General features: G+C 44.0%; 1 protein-coding gene across 1 annotated transcript in view; it reads right to left on the bottom strand.

Moving 5' to 3' along the window:
* LOC147111753 (interleukin-1 receptor type 1-like) overlaps positions 1-14,240 on the bottom strand; it is a 127,640-nt gene that overhangs the window by 28,385 nt on the left and 85,015 nt on the right. Inside the window, 3 exon segments of the mRNA XM_085998294.1 lie at positions 1,004-1,133; positions 4,167-4,235; positions 12,543-12,711. Coding sequence (XP_085854420.1) covers positions 1,004-1,133; positions 4,167-4,235; positions 12,543-12,711 — 368 coding nt within the window.

Here is a 14,240-nt window from a genome sequence, read left to right as displayed (position 1 = left end):
TGTGCACCAGTCGCTGAAGGTAAGCATGCAGGTGCAGCAGGCGGTTAAGAAGGCAAATGGTATGTTGGTCTTTGTAGCAAGAGGGTTCGAGTACAGGAACAAGGATGTCTTGCTGCAATTGTACAGGGCCTTGGTGAGACCGCACCTTGAGTATTGTGTGCAGTTTTGGTCGCCTTATCTGAGGAAGGACGTTCTTGCCATGGAAGGAGTGCCGCAAAGATTCACCAGGCTGATAACTAGGATGTCAGGAATGACATATGAGGAGAGATTGTGTCGATTGGGCTTATACTCACTGGAGTTTCGAAGATTGAGAGCGGATCTCATCGAAACCTATAAAATTCTGTCAGGCCTGGACAGACTAGATGCAGGCAGGATGTTTCCAATGGCCGGGGAGTCCAGAACCAGGGGTCATAGTCTAAGGATAAGGGGTAAGCCATTTAGGACTGAGATGAGGAGGAATTTCTTCACCCAGTGAGTGTTGAACCTGTGGAATTCTCTGCCACAGAGGGCGGTGGAGGCCAGTTCATTAAATATATTCAAGAAGGAGTTGGATATATTTCTTAAGGCTAAAGGGATCAAGGGATATGGGAAGAAGGCAGGGACAGGGTACTGAATTTGGATGATCAGCCATGATCGCATTGAATGGCGGAGGAAGCTCGAGGGGCTGAATGGCCAACTCCTGCTCCTATCTTCTATGTCTATGTCTATGTCTTTACATCCCAATTACACGTGACTCTGGGCACAAATACACAGACAAATTCCATCCTGTGTAGTGGTAAGAGGGAAAGAAAGAACCTTTATCACTGAAACCTTTATTTGTAACCTTTTCATTAATATGTTATGATGGACACAGCAGGAGTCAAGTACTCAGTATGGCGTAACTCCAGCAATGTCTTTTTCATGACAATATGGTGGGTTTACAGAAACATTTTAACTTTTTTCATGGATCCCCCACTTCACCATCAAGCTTTCATGTTAGCCAAGGATTAAAAGTAAAACACACGTTTCTTTTCCTTGCTTAATTCTGAATCCGTCTTTGGGAATATTGGTGTTATTCACTTTCCAGATAAGCTGAGAAAATCTCACTCCACCAAATCCCAGAAGAGCTTCACAGGTCACATTCAGCTCTGAGCCTGTGAAATAAAAATATAACATTGCAGCCTTAAAACGTCTTTCATTAAAACAAAGCTCCAGAGTTCACTTTCAAGTTTAAGTAAAGAGGTCACTCCTAATGCAAGAAAATCTACCGAGTTCCCTCTCAATGAGTTTCTTGTTTCATTGCAAATGTTGAGGCTGAAATTCCACAGGGGAGATTGAAGGATCCTGTAGGACTTACCGATGAGGCCTCTAAATGATTTAATGTTTAACATTTTATTATAATTATTATTGAGTCACAAATAATAGGAGTTGAATTAAACAGAGCAATATTAGTTAATAGGTAACATACTCTTAATTAAAGTAATATCAGCAAATAGTCTCACTTATCAGCAAATTTACCAGCATGATACCAGTCTAAAATTACAACCTACATTATTCAACACTGAAAAGTTGGTTTACAAAGATAACACTTCCATTGTCGTATCATCACAAGACACACTATGGATTAGTTCATCTCTATCTATAGTTATCCTTATAACCTTCAATTCCTTTATTCTGTCAGTTTTCTCCCATCTACTGCTCTTCTCTTTTCAAACTGGGCTATGGTTCCACTGAGGCAAGCAACCCTTTAGTGGCCATTGTTCATGTGTGAGATGAGCAATGAGTGCTGACAAGCTGTTCATCTATGGCAGACATTGGCCTGGAATTTGCGGTCAGTCACTGCTGGCCCCGAAGTACACTTCATGCAAAGATCTCGCGATCCCTGTGTCGAGAACTTCGGGTTTTCCAACATTCAATTCAAAGCAACGGAAGTTAATGGGGATTCCCTTATGCGAGCTGCTGTGAGGACAACAACAAACTGTCAGAGCAGCCAATCAAAATGCAGAATGCTCACAGACAGTGAACAAGGAAGTGAGTAAGCTCTTAAAATTCTGACTTTTTAAAAATGTTAGAGGGCGCCAAACAAAGATTGGGGCTCTCACATGGGGAAAAGGCAAACCCAAAATAAAGATGAACAAACTTTAAAAAAAAAAGTTTTAAAATGTTTTAAATAAATTTCACACTACACAAAATTAAAATTACTTTTCCAGGCCCTGAACATTTGTTAAGCACTGTTAAAACTCCAGTTACACCTAATCCCTTTGGGTCTAACTTTTAGTGGGGAATTTAACAGTATAATTATTGCGGAAGAGCCGAAGTTTTTGTCAGTTTCCCTGATTTGGCTGATTCCACAGATTGCTGGCTCTGTGGGTGGGATGGGGTGGGGAGGGGGCACAGCGCAGCCTGTTTCGGATCGGTCAATGACAGACCACAACTTCAGGATTTCCGCATGCGCATGCGTCAATTCCTGAAGTTGCGGTCAGTTTCAAAGGTGGAATGACGGCGAATGCTGCCAGTTTGCCGTCATCCCGACTGCAAATTCTGGGCCATTATATCTAAGCCACTCTGTCTTCATTAATGTCCATACATATGCGCTTACCCGCAGGACTCAGTAAATAGCAATCAAGAATGGGAAGTCTGGCTAATTTTTATCTCAGCTGCAGAATACTGAGACCAATTGCTGCCCCCCCCCCTATCAGATCCTTGGCTGAAATTTGCTACACAGCCATTTCTCACCTGAAAAACAGATGACAGGCAGAGGATAATCAGTAGGGGTCAACCTCGGCTGCCCCTTGGACACCCAAGGCCCACGTAATACAGTGGACACACAACAATCCTGCCTGTTTCAGCATAGGCTGTTAAAACATGAAAATCAGGATTCTACATCATTGTAGGACCCCAATTGCATTTTTGACGTACAAATAAGTGAAGAGTGCACTGTACATGCTCAGCCCATTTGTACCAGGTGGTGAGCAGCCTAACCAGCGGCCCTTAAGGTGGTCGGTCCACATAAGGGACCCAGATTTTTTTTTGTGGGGCCAGAGGATCAGCCCGCTACCAGCCCATGCTTGCTCCCTTCCAGGATCGGCTCCCTCCCTCAGGCCCGACCTGACAGCCAGCACTGCATAAAAACCGGACGATTTCCAGCCTTTCCACAACCAACAAGCTGCAGCAAGACGCCCTTTTGATGTCAACAGCTGCATTCAAATGAGGCCCAGGCCCGAAAATGGTTTGGGTCTCTTAACGTTACCTCCAAGCTGCACCGACTTCACAGCCATTTTAGGTGTATATTTAAAATTGCCCTCGTGATCTTCCTGGTCCGAATGGCTCAGTATCAAAACACCTGGATACTAGGTGGCCTTTTGGACACTGAGCCACCAGGGAAGTCTTTAATTCCATTTTCATTTTGAAAGCCACCTAGGACTTTTTTTTAATTGTTAATCTGCATAACGTTAACTGCTTTGTCTGCAGGTCTGTTCCACATATATGACATATCCACTACTTTGGAGAAAGAGAATTTTAATTCCTCATTTTGCTCTAGGCTTCTCAATTACTTATGTGCTTATAATCCAAGATAACTAGCCTGCTGTAATCTACACCATCTACGCTTTTCAACATATTAATGACCTGGATAATATCCCTCCCAAGCTCCTTCAAGGACAAATTAAAATAAAATGTGGGTAAGAAGTGCAGGAAAAATAAGTACACAAACATAGAAATTCTTACAGTGACATTCTGAAAAAATTGTATAAAACGAAGTAAGGAAAGAAGGAAGAAGGGCAGTGCATCAAAATATTTACATGCAACGTTCTCTCAATGCAATTAGCCATTATCTGTGCAATTAGCTGTTGTTGCTTTCTTCTATCCTGTGTGCTGCATGATACCTCCAAAAACAACGCCCCTGGCAATGACTGAACCTTCACAGTTAAACTACATTATTGTTCCTTATGGAAGGCTAATTGACCTTTGCATGTGGTCAAAGAAAAAAATCACTGCACAAGAAAATGTTATTAATTATTTGCTGTCTTTCAATCAACAAGTCTTCAACATTCATGGGATGAAAATAATACTCAGTGAAAAATTATCAATCCTTTATCTCCAGTGTTACAATAGATGTGGAAGTAGTGTAAGGAATATTTGATACAGAATGAAAACACCATATTGTATGAATATTTCTTTGTACTTACCAAGTTTTGCTTCAATTGTATTATTTTTAGGATTCCTCAACTCTGGTTTTATCACCACGGTTGGTGTTTCTGAAATAATCAATTCTAAATGTAAGGATCACAGTCTAAAGTATTCTATGTACAACCATAAATGACCCATTTGCAACATTTTATCTTTCCTGCCTCTTACAAAAGTACAGGGTGTTCTTTCTATTCCTTCCTCCCCTCCTAAACCAGCCCCCCCCACCCCCCGCCGCCATCTCTGCACCTGCTTAATATCTGTTACATCTCCAGCTTTTTCCAGTTCTGATGAAGGGTCCCAGACCTGAAACGTTAACTCTGTTTCTCTCTCCACGGATGCTGCCTGGCCTGCTGAGTATTTCCAGCAATTTCTGTTGTTATTTCAGATTTCCAGCATCCGCAGTATTTTGCTATTATAGAAATAGAAGCTGCTGGATTCAGATAAATGATAATATTAATTTCGAAATACTATAGATTGTACATATATTTTCCTGTGTCTGCATGGTCTCAGATTTGCTAGGGGTTGAGTGCACTTCTGGTTTAAATCAGCCAGAAGTACAGTGGAGAGAGAGGAAAATCAGGCAGGACCCAGAAACGTCAGGTCCCCGATATTTACCTGGAGGTGGAGAGGGTGTGGGTGAGGCCGAAAATGGCTGAAGAACCTGGCAAAACCGGGAAAATGGAGGTCCAGCGAATCTTAACCGTAGGACCTCATTAACATATTGTAGTGCCACCTCCCACCAGAGTTAATACTTCAGGTCGATGACCTTTTATCAGAACTTTTGTATTAAATTTTATATAACTGTTGGTGTAGGGACTGGGTGCTAGGGTTTGGATGATCAGCCATGATCTCGTTGAGTGGCGGAGCAGGCTCGAGGGGCCGAATGGCCTACTCCTGCTCCTAGTTTCTATGTTTCTATGTTTCTTTGTTTCTATAACTGTGCTACAAGTTTTATATTAGATGTAGATGGTATACACTGCAGCCACGGTGCGCCGGTGGTGGAGGGAGTGAATGTTTAAGGTGGTGGGATGGAGTGCCAATCAAGTGGGCTGCTTTGTCCTGGATGGTGTCGAGGTTTTTGAGTGTTGTTGGAGCTGCACTCATCCAGGCAAGTGGAGAGTGACATGAATCAGTCATTCATGAAAGAAAGACTTATGAAATAATACTGAGCGGACTACGGGTGGCGCTGTCCAGGGAGAGTATAAATACTCGGGCACGGGCCCAGCTTGCGCAGGACATTCTTAACAGGAACTAGTGAAGGACACAACTAGACCTCCATGTTGTAAAACAGTTGATTAAAGTTTTGTTTAACGCTTAGACCAAGTGCCTAGTAGTTTTCTTATGTCAGAGAGAATTCCATCACACTCCTTATTTGTGCCTTGTAGATGGTGGAAAGGCTTTGGGGAGTCAGGAGGTGAGACACTCACCACAGAATACCCAGCCTCTGACCTGCTCTTGTAGCCACAGTATTTATGTGGCTGGTCCAGTTAAACTTCTGGTCAATGGTGACCCCCAGGATGTTGAAGGTGGGGGATTTGGCGATGGTAATGCCGTTGAATGTCAAGGGGTGGTGGATAGACTCTTGCTTTTTGGAGATAGTCATTGCCTGGCATTGGTGTGGCGTGAATGTTACTTGCCACTTCTCCCAGCCTAAATGTCATCCAGGTCTTGCTGCATGCGGGCATGGACTTCTTCATTCAGAGTGTCTGCTCTGCCCCTCCATCTTCCCTCCGTGAGTGCCAAATATTGGTGCAGGCAGCTGCCAGAAACATGTAAAATACTCGGGTGGAATCAGATGTGGAGGTTAGCAGTGCCCAGTTCACCACACCTATGCCCACACAGCAGGCCAGGCAATGACTATCTCCAACAAGCGAGAGTCTAACCACCTCCCCTTAACATTCAATGGCATTACCATTGCCAAGTCCCCCACCATCAACATCCTGGGGGTCACCATTGACCAGAAACTTAACTGGACCTGCCACATAAATACTGTGGCAACAAGAGCAGGCCAGAGGCTAGGTATTCTGCAGCGAGTGTCTCACCTCCTGACTCCCCAAAGCCTTTTAACTTTCTACAAGGCACAAGTAAGGAGTATGATGGAATACACTCCACTTGCCTGGATGAGTGCAGCTCCAACAACACACAAGAAGCTCAACACCATCCAGGACAAAACAGCCCACTTGATTGGCACCACATCCACCACCATAAACATTCACTCCCTCCACCACCAGCGTACCATGGCTGCAGTGTGTACCATCTACAAGATGCACTGCAGCAACTCGCCAAGGCTTCTTCGACAGCACCTCCCAAACCCGCGACCTCTTCCACCTAGAAGGACAAGGGCAGCAGGCAGATGGGAACATCACCACCTCCAAGTTCCCCTCCAAGTCACACACCATACTGACTTAGAAGTATATCGCCGATCCTTCATCGTCATTGGGTCAAAATCCTGGAACTCCCTACTTAACAGCACTATGGGAGTACCTTCACCACACGGACTGCAGCGGTTCAAGAAGGTGGCTCACCACCACCATCTCAAGGGCAATTAGGGATGGGTATTAAATACTGGCCTTGCCAGTGATGCCCACATCCCATAAACAAATTTTAAAAAAGGCCTGCAGATTTTTGGGGCCCATATATTTCAAGCCTGATGTAGGGATTTGTGTTATTTTAAATTTGTTGTTTAGTATTTTATCTTTTTTCAATAAATGTTTATATAAGTCATGAGTGCACTGTGCTCTTTCTATAGGTTTAGAAAATTTTGTAAAATGTTGTTTCTACACCAGAAATGTTAAAATATATAAGAAATATGTTTTTATGTCCTGAGATATATAATAACATAATAATTTGATTGAAATCCCATTCTATAGATGCCACTGTGCTAGATATTTTCAATGGTGACATGCAATAGCTGCTAGTTTATAGAAACATAGAGACATAGAAGATAGGAGCAGGAGTAGGCCATTCAGCCCCTCGAGCCTGCTCTGCCATTTAATGAGATCATGGCTGATCATCCAAATTCAGTACCCTGTCCCTGCTTTCTCCCCATATCCCTTGATCCCTTTAGCCTTAAGAAATATATCAAACTCCTTCTTGAATATATTTAATGAATTGGCCTCAACTGCCATTTGTGGTAGAGAATTCCACAGGTTCACCACTCTCTGGGTGAAGAAATTCCTCCTCATCTCTGCCCTAAATGGCTTACCCCTTATCTTTAGAATGTGACCCCTGGTTTTTGACTCCCCCGCCATCAGGAACATGCTTCCTGCATCTAGTCTGTCTAGTCCTGTTAGAATTTTGTAAGTTTCAATGAGATCCCCTCTCATTCTTCTAAACTCCAGCGAATATAAGCCCAATCGACCCAATCTCTCCTCATATGTCATTCCTGCCATCCCAGGTATCAGTCTGGTGAATCTTCGCTACACTCCCTCCATGGCAAGAACATCCTCCCTCAGATAAGGCAACCAAAACTGCACACTCAAGGTGTGGTCTCACCAAGGCCCTGTACAACTGCAGCAAGACTTCCTTGCTCCTGTACTCAAATCCTCTCGCTATGCAGGACAACATACCATTTGCCTTCTGAACCACCTGCTGCACCTGCATGCTTACCTTCAGCAACTGGTGCACAAGGACACCCAGGTCTCATTGCACTTCCCCTTTTCCCAATCTATTGCCGTTCAGATAATAATCTGTCTTCCTGTCTTTGCCACCGAAGTGGATAACTCGCATTTATCCACATTATACTGCATCTGCCATGCATCTGCCCAATCACCCAACCTGCCCAAATCATACTGGAGTTTCTCGGCAACCTCCTCACAGCACACACGCCCACCCAGCTTTGTATCATCTGCAAACTTGGAGATATTACATCTAGTTCCCTCGTCTAGATCATTAATATATATTGTGAATAGCTGGGGTCCTAGCACCGATCCCTGCGGTACGCCACTAGTCACTGCCTGCCACTTGGAAAAAGACCCGTTTATTCCAAATCTTTGCTTCCTGTCTGCCAACCAGTTCTCTATCTAAGTCAGTACCTTACCCCCAATCCCATGTGCTTTAACTTTACACACTAATCTCTTATGTGGGACCTTATCGAAAGCCTTCTGAAAGTCCAAATACACCACATCCACTGGTTCTCCCTTATCTATTCTGCCAGTTACATCCTCAAAAAATTCCAGTAGATTAGTCAAGCACGATTTACCTTTTGTAAATCCATGTTGATTTTGTCTGATCCTGTTACTGTTTTCCAAGTGCTCTGCTATTACATCTTTTATACTGGACTCTAGCATTTTCCCCACTACCCATGTCAGGCTTACCGGTCTATAATTCCCTGTTTTTTCTCTACCACCTTTTTTGAATAGTGGGGTTACATTAGCTACCCTCTAATCCATGGGAACTGTTCCAGAGTCTATAGAATTTTGGAAGATGACCAGCAATGCATCTACTATTTCGAGGGCCACTTCCTTAGGTACCTTAGGATGTAGATTACCAGGCCCTGGGTATTTATCGGCCTTCAATCCCGTCAATTTCCCCAACACCATTTCCCTACAAATACTGATTTCATTCAGTTCCTCCCTCTCATTAGATCCTATGTTCCCCGACATCTCTGGGAGGTTATTTGTGTCCTCCTTTGTGAAGACAGAACCAAAGTATGTATTTAATTGGTCTGCCATTTCTTTGTTCCCCATTATAAATTCCCCTGATTCTGACTGCAAGGGACCTACGCTTGACTTCACCAATCTTTTTCTCTTCAAATATCTATAGAAGCTTTTACAGTCAGTTTTTATGTTCCCTACAAGCTTACTCTCATACTCTATTTTCCCCCTCTTAATTAATCTCTTTGTCCTCCTTTGCTGAATCCTAAACTGCTCCCAATCCTCAGGTTTGCTGCTTTTTCTGGCCAATTTATATGTCCTCTCCTTGGATCTTATGCTATCCCTAATTTCCCTTGTTAGCCATGGTTGAGTCACCTTTTTTGTTTTATTTTTATGCCAAACTGGGATGAACAAATTCTGTAGTTCACCCATGCGATCTTTAAATGTTTGCCATTGCCTATCCACCGTCAACCCTTTGAGTAACGTTCCCCAATCCATCCTAGCCAACTCGCGCCTCATACCATCATAGTTTCCTTTATTTAAATTCAGGACCCTAGTCTCTGAGTCCAATACTTCACTCTCCATCTTAATGAAGAATTCGATACTATTATGATCGCTCTGCCCCAAGGGGCCTCGCACAACAGGGTTGCTAATTAATCCTTTCTCATTACATAATACCCAGTCTAAAATGGCCTGCTCTCTAGTTGGTTCCTCAACATATTGGTCCAGGAAACCATCCCGTATACACTCCAGGAATTCCTCCTCCACAATATTGTTATAGATTGGGCTAACCAAATTAGTATGTAGATTAAAGTCACCCATGATAACTGCTGTGCCCTTATTGCACACGTCTCTAATTTCCCATTTAATGCCATCCCCAACCTCAGCATTACTGTTTGGGGGTCTGTATACAACTCCCACTAACATTTTCTGCCCCTTGGTATTTCTCAGCTCTACCCATAGATTCCACATCATCAGAGCTAATATCCTTCCTTACTATTGTGTTAATCTCCTCTTTAACCAGCAATGCTACCCCACCTCCTTTTCCTTTTTGCCTGTCTTTCCTGAATATTGAATACCCCTGGATGTTGAATTCCCAGCCTTGGTCACCCTGGAGCCGTGTCTTCGTAATCCCAATTATATCATATCCGTTTACATCTATTTGCGCAGCTAATTCATCCACCTTATTACAAATGCTCCTCGCATTAAGGCACAAAGGCCTAGAAATTCACTATGGCCCCGCCAGCTGGCTAGCACCCAAAAGTTAGCGCTGGGCGGGAAGCCTATAGCGATCGTCAGATATTCATTGTTAGCGCCCCAATTCGGAAGCGGGCACTATACCAGGGTGTGCCCGCCTCCGCTTGGTGCGCTGACACTGAATATCAGCGCTCTTGGCGCCGCTGCGCCAGGCGCTGCGCAGCGGCAGGCTGCGGTACTACAGGCCTCCTCCTTCTCTTAAGGGGGAGCTGCCTGCAACGGGGAGATCGCCGCTGGATAGTGCCGGCAAATGAGCCCGGCACCACGGAGAAGTGCCGGGCTCGCGGAAAGCAGCCGGCAATGCCGCGGGGGGGGGGTGGAGGAGGCCGGGGAAGGAGGTGCGGGCAGGCGGCCGCCGCAAAAGCGGCCGGCCGCACCTTCCGCTTTAAAGCGCCCCACTAAGGCAGCAGGATGGCCCCGTTTTCTGGTCGCTGTTTGCGGCCGCTTCGGAGGAGGCGGCCGCAACTAAATATGGGGATCGGCGCGGTTTCGGGGCGGAACCGGGGCACTGCGCACACCGATGACGTCATCAGTGCCGGCGCAGCGCTAACGGCTACCGCCGCCAATACCGCTGCGCTGAATATCTGCGCAAACTCATTTTTGGCGCAAAATCACCCTTTAGGCGTTAACTGGGCGCAAAGCTGGCAGCGCCTTAATGAATTTCTAGGCCAAAGCCTTCAGGCTTGTTTTTTTAACACTCTTAGACCTTTTAGAATTATTATTTACTGTGGCCATGTTTGATTTAAACCCTTGATTTCTCTGCCTTCCACTTTTGCTTTTCTCCTTCCTGTCTTTTGCTTCTATCCTTGCTTCCCTTTCCTCTGTTTCCCTGCACATGTTCCCAAACCCCTGCCATTTTAGTTTAAACCCTCCCCAACAGCACTAGCAAACACTCCCCCTAGGACATCGGTCCTGGTCCTGCCCAGGTGCAAACCGTTCAGTTTGTACTGGTCCCACCTCCCCCAGAACCGGTTCCAATGTCCCAGGAATTTGAATCCCTCCCCCATTGCACCTTTCCTCTAGCCACGTATTCATCTGAAATATCCTTCTATTTCTACTCTGACTAACACGTGGCACTGGTAGCAATCCTGAGATTACTACCTTTGAGGTCCTATTTTTTTAATTTACCTCCTAACTCCCTATATTCAGCTTTTAGGACCTCATCCTGGTTTTTACCTATATCGTTGGTACCTATATGCACCACGACAACTGGCTGTTCACCCTCCCCCTCCAGAATAGTGGAAGTATAGCTCCCTATGATTGTGCAATCTGACCATCTGGTTCCACAAACTGCTCAAATGTTTCCACCGCTTTTTTCAGTAACTGAAATGTCTAATGTCCAAAGCAGGGGTGTAAATAGTTTTTTAATTAAAAAATTAATTTTTTTTGCAATAACCTGATTACATTTGAATAATATGATCACATTTGTGAGAGATGCTATGACTAGCTTTATGGTTTCTTTCATGAGAGGTTCTGCTGCATATTTCCTTAGCGGGTGAGTCATAGGATGCAGTGTTATATAATGTGAGCTCTCAAACACAGACAGCAACATCCTTGCATTCCCAGCAGAGTCAGAGATGCCCCCACAACAATTTTTCTCTTCGCTCCTATTCCTGCAGATTGCACACTCGATGGGTTCTCTCTATCTCCCTCGCCTCAGTGGGGTATTTCTCTACTCCTCAATAGGCTATTCTACTCTTCAGGAGGTTTTTTTTCTCAACACATCCTAGAACGGTATAGCTGCCCCTCTCTTAGCTCCTCAGTAGGGTTGATTTCTGTCTCTCCCCTTCCCCACCCCAACAGGATGAGTGGAAGCTGTAAAAGGAACTCTCCCCCTGTTGTCTTCCACCAGCCTATCCCTGAACAGAGTCTCTTTCTCTCTCTTGCTCTTTTGAAGGTCTCTTTTCTTTAGCCCCAACTCACAAAAGCATCTGTCTCTCTTCTCTCTCCATTCCATGGGTTCCTGCAGTTTGGTTCATTTGCCAAGTCCATACCTCAATATAAAATACCTGTCTCCTAAAGATCACATTACATTGTGGGTACAGAGTAGATGTTAGTATTGTTGAACTGTTGAATGGTTACATTATTTTAAAAAGCTCATATTTGTAAAGATTTGCACTTTAGACAATTCATCCAGATATCAAATATACATGAAATACACACACAACAAATTCTGGGTACAAAACTACTTTGATTTTATACTTCCAATGATCCCAGTTCTTAGCACTGTATTCTGTGAATTCATGCACATAAGATAACAATTCATTTCATATGTCACATTTTTCTTCAATCCTCTTATGTTACAGTATCTTCTTTTGGCCCATTCTACAGCTGAGATAGCAGGCATCCTGTTCCCAGGTATCTATCACTGCTTCTCTTCTACCAATTACATAACAGCGCAAACACTTGTCTTAATATTTACCCATGTGGCTCTGTAAAACAGATTATACTGTTCAAAAATCTATGTTCTTCGTTGTGGTAGGAGGAAGAGAGGAAGACTGGTAAATTTACCAATTGACTTACCTTTCATTTTTAATTCTGTTGTCTTTGTTACATTATACCTCTTGCCAAGGTGTTCATATTCAAGTTTACACGTGTACATTCCACTATCATTAGCATTTGCATCTCTAATTAAAAGCCGGTTGTCATTATCGGAGTATTTTTTATTGTCAACTGTAATAGGGTTACAGTCCTGAAACGAAAATGAATGTTAAAAGTGCATATTGCCCTATTTTTAAACTATCAGTCATCAAGGCATTTTGGCCTATAACTTCAATAAGTCAGCAAAATGTAATTTTCCAATTCATACATAACTTACTGGCAATGGGAAGTTAAGCCATCCAACCGCTGAATGTTAGCAGCGATCAGTGGTAAATTGAAAGGATTCGCAAATTTCATGTCTCCCCCGAAGATTTACTTTTGGTTTAGTAAAGAAACCCTGGTTGGACTGAGTTTAAAATCCAGGGCTCAACAAGATGCTGCGGTCAGCCTCATGGCCAAGGCCTGTAAGTTTCAGTTTGGACTCACAAACTTGGATTCCGATGACTGTGAGAAGGAACTTTCCAGAAACTTGAATGCAGACAGACCTTCTGCATTTATGCATGAGAAGCAAACCCAGTGGCATTCGAGCCTCTGATTAAAACCCATCAAGGTTGTTTGTAGAAGCAATCAAGAGCAGGCAAGGCCTATTCAATATGTAATGGGACAAGCTTAGCTGCATTTCAGATCTTCGTTAGAGAACATCGACACTGTTTACAAAACGATCAATGGGGCATTCAGACTGGAATGGCCCCATCACGAAACCAGTTGGACAAAGGGGAACACTGATGAGACGTTTAAAACCGATTAACTGGCCATCCAGGTCGATGGGCCCAGATCGGTACCCTTTGTATGAGTTTTAACACGTCCAGATCAGACAAAAGAAACGAGCTGATCTGGCAGGAGATAAGGGCTACCGGGAAGGGTATAACTAGTCCCTCGGGAAGCCATCTCTCTCTCTTTCTCTCTCCCGCCTCGCCTCCAGTGCCCTGCCGTACCATCAACCCAGCGAGAAGATCGTCGCCGAAGAGCCCGTCCAGGGAAGTAGGATACCCGCAGTTACGTTTGAATTACTGGGGTAGCACTGCTTTGGGGCAGTGAAAACCTAAAACATCGGCAGGCAACAGGGCACGGAGCAGGTGTTTCAACATCCTAGACTGGTGAGCATCAATTTTCTGGCCCATCACAAGATAATCTAGATAGGTGTAAAGGGTGGGAGTTAAGGGGAATTGCTAAAGTGTCATTTTAGTCATTTTCCCTCGATGTGTCCGTTTCTCCTCCCCCGTTAAGTGTAATTGTGCTGCATCCATAGTGATTTTCTATTTTAATAAACATTGGTTTTCTTTGCACCGAACCACTGGTCTCGTTTGTCTATATCACTACTTGTAAATAAGTCCGGTGGTCAGAACCAAAGGGGAAGCAATTCGAACCACACGGGGCTGGAGCAGCTCAGATACGACTGACTGGCCAGACACAAACCCCAAACCAAAACCCTCTACAAATAACATAATGAGCTGGAAACAAGGCTGCTAATGACTGTAATTTACCACCTCATCACAATGGTGATAGAACAAATCATAAAATGGCATCTTGAGCAAAAAGTCCATGTATACTGAAACAGGAGAAAACTTTATGGTGGAGGTGGCAATGTGCAGAGCCTGTATTTTCAGGAATACATTACCA

Source organism: Somniosus microcephalus, chromosome 10 (assembly GCF_052327205.1).
Source record: "Somniosus microcephalus isolate GS21.2 chromosome 10, FLI_Smic_1.0, whole genome shotgun sequence".
NCBI lineage: Eukaryota > Metazoa > Chordata > Chondrichthyes > Squaliformes > Somniosidae > Somniosus > Somniosus microcephalus.
Note: the sequence above shows the minus strand (reverse complement) of the source record. Positions and strands in the feature narration are given on the sequence as shown.